The following is a 7,165-nucleotide window of genomic DNA, read 5'->3' as shown; positions in this document are numbered from 1 at the left end:
ATCAATGAACTTTGAAACTTCACGCTTCCACAACTGATGCCGAAACCTATCAAATCACGTCCGATTGACCTTAAATTTTGCACACAAATCACATTTGACATTACAGACCTGTTCCAACTTCCGGTATCGAAATCTGACCCCGATATCAAAAAGTCCATTCCCGATCAAACATTCCAAAATTTTAAGTTTCGCCATTTCGAGCCAAATTCAACCGCGGACCTCCAAATCATAATCCGAGTGCGCTCCTAAGTCCAAAATCACCCAACGAGGCTAACGGAACCATCAAAATTCCAATCCGAGGTTAAATGCTAAAAAGTCAAACTTGATCAACTCTTTCAAATTTAAAGCATCCTAGTTGAGAATCATTCTTCCAAATCAGTCCCGAATAACCTGAAAACCAAAACTGATGATTCACACAAATCAAAATACATCATACGGAGCTACTCACTCTCATAAAATACCGAGCGAAGTGCAAATGCTCAAAATAACCGGTTGGGTCGTTACAAATGTTAATACCAATTAGAAATGATACAACACCATATGGTACATAAGCTATCCAAAACAGATAGTCAAAAAACCATCCACTATCCAGCAGATTAAGTACTCCACCCTGTTACTAGAAATAATCAAACACATGATCACATATGGTGTTTTTCTTTGCAGCAACACATAAAGCCTAAAGAGCTGCCTGCTTGCAATAGTGATTCCACATAGTGTCCAACCACTTTCAGTCTGAGCATGAAACCATGCTAATACCACTGGATAGTAGTTCAACCTTATGTGAATATAACAAACATAAGAGCACACATAAGCAGGCATTATAGGTATAATTTCACACATCAATCTGGGGCTTTTCGTTTTCCAACTCTAATCCTAGGATTAGGAATTTGAGCCTTGTCTAAATTGATTAGTTTCCTTCCTGCAGTAGGCAGCTCAGTAAATTATTGGAATATTAATGTACCTGCAAAAGAAAATACAAGGTTAGCTAAAAAATCTGCTACTACATTGCCCTCCCTTAACATATGTTGAAAGATCACATTGAATTGGTTCTTCATCTCCTTAATCCTCTTCACTTCCTTCCCTATACTCCAAGGTGCATCCCATTCTCAATCTATAATCTTCTTCATCACCAATGAGTCTATCTCAATGATAATAGGATAAAATTGTCTATCCATACAATACGAAAGTCCTTCAATAATTGCCTTTGCCTAAGCTACAATATTGGTTGACCACCATATCTCTTCTGCCTTTGCATATACCACATCCCCGGCATCATTCCTCACATAAAATCCATATGAACTTGGTCCGGGATTACCCTTAGAAGCACCATCAGTGTTGCATTTAAACCACCATGCATAAAGCATCTGCCATGTAATTCTTTTAGTAACAATGTACGAATTATTCTTCAAAGAATCTTACCATATATGGCCAAAGTAAAGGAATGTTAGACAATCAAGGATATCTAGCTCTAGAAAGATAGTGTAGTGTTTTGTATACCTTATGCACTACCCTATGAAAAGATATTGCACCTCCTTCATGTTTCATTGTATTCCTTCTTTTCCAAAGCTCACAATTAATAATGGCTGGAGCTGCTTGGAACAATGGATTGAGTTTAGCACAGCAATCTGCACTCCACCATGCTCTAATAACCTGATGAATTAGCACCAAGTTCACCACCAGTCCTGCAACTTGTAAGAACAACTTCCACACCTTGGTAGCGATATCACTTGTAAGAAATATATGCTGAAAAGTTTCCTCTTGTAGTGGTAGGAAGCACCAACACTTAGAGACGGTTAAATATCCACCCCTTCTCCATAAATCATCCGATGGCACCCTCCCTTTCCATAGTCTCCATAAGAAGAAGGATATCTTGAATGGTAATCCTTTTGTCCATAGCAGCATGTATTCTGGATTTGGAGGAGCCGTATGCCTCAATATTTGCTAATTACTGCTTACTGTAAACTTGCCTGAAGGTGTTGGCATCTATTTAGGTGTATCCTAGTATTTATCAGAGTTATCAAAGTACACCTCTTGCCTTATATGCTCGGCAATGTCTTCTGGGAAGTTCTGCTCCAAAATCTGATCATTCCACTCATCCTCATCTCTCAATTCTACCACCTCCTGTAGATCTTCATTAACATTGAACTCTGGGAATACTACATGATACAATGCACCAAGGCCAGTCCAATTCTCATGCCAAACATTAGTAGAACCCCTATTCATTTCCCACAAAATTTCATGTTCTACATCCTCTCTTGCCTCTAGCATTTTTCTCCACACATGGGATCCTTGTCTAAATTGCACAACAATAGGCATCTCCTTCGTGCAATATTTTTTCCATATGAAGTTCGACCATAATGATTTAGAGGTCCTACATCTCCACTACAATTTGGCAAATAAGGCTTTGGATACATCAAATAGAGATTTGAATCCTAATCCTCCTTCCACCTTAGGAAGACACAAATTTAGCCATTTGGTCCAATGCCTACTTCTGCCTTCTTCCTTAGTAAGTCCAGAAAAATCTAGCAAATATCTTTTGTAAATGTTCAAGCATATTATTAGGGGGATCCAACACTGACAAAATGTGTTTTGGTAAACTTTGAAGCACACTAGTTATAAGAGTATCTTTGCCTTCAAAAGACAGTAGTTCCCTTTCCAAGAGTGTAGTTTTTCCTTCACCTTCTCAATGAGATCATTATAGTATTACTTCCTCCTCCTTGTGTAAAACTTTGAACACCCTAGGTAAGTAAATAGGAACTTACCTTTTTGAAATCCATTAATAGCACCAACAGAGTCAACTAAGTTCCTTGCCACCTTTGTATGCATATAGTAAGAGCTCTTTGTCTTGTTAATCAGCTGGCCGAAAATTTGTTCATACATTGTGAGCACTTCAACTACTTTCCCTAATGAGTAAGGATCAGCAGAAGCAAATTTTTTTGTATCATCAGCATAAGCCAAGTGGTTTAATGGATCAGTCCACTTTGGCATTCCAAATCCTATAAATCTCTTATTCCCAAACAACTTATTCAGTGACCTTGATAGCACCTTTGTAGAAAAAATGAACAATGCTGGAGACAGAGGATCTCCTTGTTTCACCCCTCTACTGGACTTGAAAAATCCTGAAGCTTGCCTATTGATTAGTACTAAGTACCAATTGTTTGCCAATAGGTTCCATATCATGTTGATAAAATGCTCAGCAAACCCTATTTTCCTCAAACATGCATTAGATATTTCCAAGACACCCTATCATAAACCTTGGCCATGTCAAGCTTTATCACAACATTAGCAGGCTTTCCTCTCAATCTTATGTCAGTGACAATTTCCTGTGTGAGCAAAATATTCTCAAATATACTCCTTCCTTTCAAAAATCCAGATTGGTTAGGGGTTATCAAAGAAGGAAGGATCTTTTCCAACCTATCGTGTAACACCCTAGAGATTACCTTATTGATGATGTTGCTTAGACTTATAAGCCTTATGTCTAAAAACGTTTGAACCTGGGGTTTCTTAGGCAGCAGCACAAGGTTAGTATGAGTGACTAATTTTGGCAATGATGCACCTCCATAGAACTCTTTTAGTAGCTTGAATATGTCCTCCCATACAGTGTCCCAACAGTGCTGATAAAATACTCTAGTAAAGCCATCAGGACCACTGGCACTATCTCCACTCAATGCAAATACTGCTCCCTTAACTTCTTTAATGGTAAGAAATTTGCAAAGCTCCAATTTCTTATCCATAGTCACCATATTGGGCACATTATCAAGTAACTCAAAGCTTGTAATATCTCCTTCCTATGTGAACTGTCTTTGGAAAAAATCTACTACATCATCAGCCATAAGATCTTGAGATTCCAACCAAACACCATCTCCATTCTGAATTCTTTTGAGCTGCAGCCTCTGCCTCTTGCCATTCACATGGTTGTGAAAAAACCTTGTGTTCCTAACACCTTCAGCAAACCATTTTATGCCTGCGTTTTGCTTCCAATACTGTTCCTCAATGCTGTGATATTTCTTCAATTCAGCTTGTGCCTTTTGGAGCATAATTCTATTCTGAATATTTGGTTCATCTTCAAATAACATCTCCTTCACCCTGACAATATCCTCTCTAATGGCTAATTGTGTAAAGATGTCTCCATATGTGAGCTTACTCCATTGGGATAGAGCAACTTTCACCCACTTTAGCTTCTGTTTGAATATCAAAAATGGATCACTAATGAAGTCTGCCACCTAATTCTGCCTTACCACATCTTTGAAGGTCTCATGCTTAATCCAAAAGTTAAGGAACTTAAAAGGCTTAACAAACAGCATAGCTTTTTCCCCACAACATATCAATAAAGGGGCATGATCAGAACTTGTCCTAATAAGATGCTCCACTTCAATATTTGGGAAAAGATTCTGAAAGGGAAGGTTAACAAATATTCTGTCCAACCTTTTGAATATGCTTTCTGAGTTTGGTCTACCATTCCACCAAGTGAAAGGGATGCCTTTGTATCCAAGATCAAATAATCCACAAGAGATTACACAGAATGCAAAGTCTTCATACTCAGGTGGATACATAAGTAAGACACTTATCTTCTCATCCTCATGCATTATAATATTAAAATCTCCTCCAACAACCCAAGGTAACTCCATATCACTTAATAAGTAGTAAAACTTATCCCACAATTCAAGCCTTTTTAAGGATGAACATTTAGCATACACAAATGTCATCATAATGTGTTTGCCAATGTCCTGATGATACACTCTAATAGTAACTTGTTGTTTAGTGTCTAGTAGCACCTCCCATTCAATCATAATATCAAAGAACAACCAAAATTTACCATTAATATTTGACATCATAGCATCCATTCCTAACCTTCTTCTGTATCTCTGAATATATCTAAAATTTTGAAAAGGTTCCATCAATCCAACAATGAAAAAACCATGCTCTCTTTGCATATTGATTACCCTCTGAAAGGCCTGTTGTGTTTTCACAGGCGTTATGTTCCAAATTAGAGTCTTAATCATCATTTAGTTTGTGTAGTTGCCCTTCTAGGCAAGATTCTTTTAGGTTGAGGAACCTCTTTGTTTTGACCTTGTTTCCTTCCCTTTTTACCACTCTTATCTCCAGCCCTAGGAGATAAATATGCTTCCCTTGATACTACCTTAAAATTTGTAGTTGTTGATTCATCACCTTATTCTTCAACTTGCTCTTGATCATCTATTGCCTGCTGAATCTCCATAGGCGTAACATCGCGTGATACAATGTCATGCAAAACTTGCATTAGAGGCGTCAAAGGAATGTTGAGCTGAATGTGCAATGGCAGCCCAGCTCTAGAAGCACAAGCCATGGGACTTGGCTCAATTACACCTGCTTGATGAGGTACCATGTCATGGTGAGATTCATCTCCATTTGTCTCCTTCAACACAATGGAATTTTGATCTTCAGTTCCCAAAGATTGCTGCAACATCGTGACTTGCAACTCATATATGGATTCTAGACTAGAGTTTACTATAGCTCTATTTGCAGAAGTTAATGTTCCATTGGGATCAAGGGGCTTGTCACCCACTGTTTCAATGTCTGACCTCACTGTATCTTGTAAAACCTTTGCATCAACATTACCAACCTGTTCCCTAGCTAAAATATCCACCGGAACACATTCAACATTGGGAATAACCTCCCCAGTTGCACTAGGATTTACTGTTCCATTGCCCTGCATCTTAGGTGTCATTGTTGCACTTGTTCCTCCAACTTTTCCTACATCTTTTGGCACTCCTTTATCTACTCCAGCTTGTACTATAGCCTGCATATTCACCCTTTGAGAATTGACATTATCTTCATAAGTAACTCTAGTATTTTCCTCCATTAGCTCTACTTTGTCATTCCATAACATAGAACCAGTGGTTTTAGATCCAATTGAAACAGCTGCCCTAAGGTCACTTCCCATCGTTTGAGAGGGAATGTATTGATCAGAATAATTAGTTGTCACATTAATAGCCTTAGTTGGGCACCAAATCTTCTATGCACCCAATCAACAGTTCTTTCCTTTTGTATCTCCACCCCACTCCCTGTAGCACTTTCTTTAGCCTCAGAATTAGTAATCCCAATTCCTTTAGGACTTGGAATGGATTTCTTTGAATTTTCCAGCTTTTTCTTCTCCTTCTCCTTGTTGGACTTGTTTAGCTTTTGTTGCTTATCTTTCTCTTTTGACTTTCCATCATCTTTACCACTTGTAATTTGTAATACCGGTGGATCAGCTTCCTCAATTTCAAGTGCATCAAATTTGTTCTTTTGTTGTAAATATTTTCACCTTGTTCTTTCCCTTTCCATTGTCAGCTTCTTGATCCTTTGCATCCTCAATTATGTAACCCCTATTATCCCTTTGATACCTATTCTTTCTCCTTTGCATCCATTCTTGTTTGGCAAGATTTGTAATAGGCTTTCCCAGAACTTTACCACTTGTAAGAACATTAGTGGTAGCAGCTGCAGTACCAACTATTTCCTTATCACTCCCTTGAACTTCACCAGCATCCTCAAACCTTCTATGTAATTCTGGATGAATGGCCCAACATTCTACTTTATTGTGCCCTTGTTTCTTGTATGTCTTACATTATTTTGGGAGATAATCATATTTAATTTTAATCCACTTGGATTCCTCCGGCCCAGTTTCATCTTCTTCTTCCGCAATTTTAATTCTTTGAGGGAATTTGGCAATCAGATTTACCTCAACTTTTACTTTGGCACAACTAGGTCTAGTCCCATTTGTGTAGCTAAATCAACATGAAGTTGATTACAAACAACTCTAGCTAATGAAAATACGAACTCCTTGCCAAAGAAGTTAGGTGACAGCTCAGGGAAACTAATCCATGCAATTGCTATTGTTGTCTCTTTATCTGGTTTCCACCAAGGGTTCAACTTTGTACATCGCATTTGCCATATCTCTCCTTGTGCCTTTACGTACAAAACTAGTTTCGACAGTAGGTGAACATAATCCTCCATAAGTGACAGCTTGATTAGCACATGGTTATCCTCAATAAGCCCTATAGAACAGGCGCCTTTCAACTCGCATTGAATTGGGATAACTTTACGCAACTTGTTGATCACAGGCTTGCCATAAGAAAACTTGCCTAGAACTTCCAATTTCAAGCCCTGTTTCACGAGTGACTGCTTCACTTCTGTCTTTTTCCAT

At 38.3% G+C, this 7,165-nt stretch overlaps 2 protein-coding genes across 2 annotated transcripts; both read right to left on the bottom strand.

Moving 5' to 3' along the window:
• Nucleotides 1–2,382: 2,382 nt before the first annotated feature.
• LOC138902627 (uncharacterized) lies at nucleotides 2,383–3,734 on the bottom strand. The gene is made up of 4 exons (XM_070190512.1): nucleotides 3,441–3,734; nucleotides 3,255–3,323; nucleotides 2,763–3,045; nucleotides 2,383–2,522 (listed from the first exon to the last, which is right to left on the bottom strand). The coding sequence occupies exons 1-4, from the start codon at nucleotides 3,732–3,734 to the stop codon at nucleotides 2,383–2,385; spliced, it is 786 nt and encodes a 261-aa protein (XP_070046613.1).
• Nucleotides 3,735–3,788: 54 nt separating this feature from the next.
• LOC104114174 (uncharacterized) lies at nucleotides 3,789–4,844 on the bottom strand. The gene is made up of 2 exons (XM_009624550.1): nucleotides 4,239–4,844; nucleotides 3,789–4,181 (listed from the first exon to the last, which is right to left on the bottom strand). Exons 1-2 carry the CDS (start codon nucleotides 4,842–4,844, stop codon nucleotides 3,789–3,791), a joined length of 999 nt encoding a protein of 332 aa, XP_009622845.1.
• Between the last annotated feature and the right edge of the window lie 2,321 nt (nucleotides 4,845–7,165).

The sequence above is a fragment of the Nicotiana tomentosiformis genome, chromosome 12 (genome assembly GCF_000390325.3).
Source record: "Nicotiana tomentosiformis chromosome 12, ASM39032v3, whole genome shotgun sequence".
NCBI lineage: Eukaryota > Viridiplantae > Streptophyta > Magnoliopsida > Solanales > Solanaceae > Nicotiana > Nicotiana tomentosiformis.
Note: the sequence above shows the minus strand (reverse complement) of the source record. Positions and strands in the feature narration are given on the sequence as shown.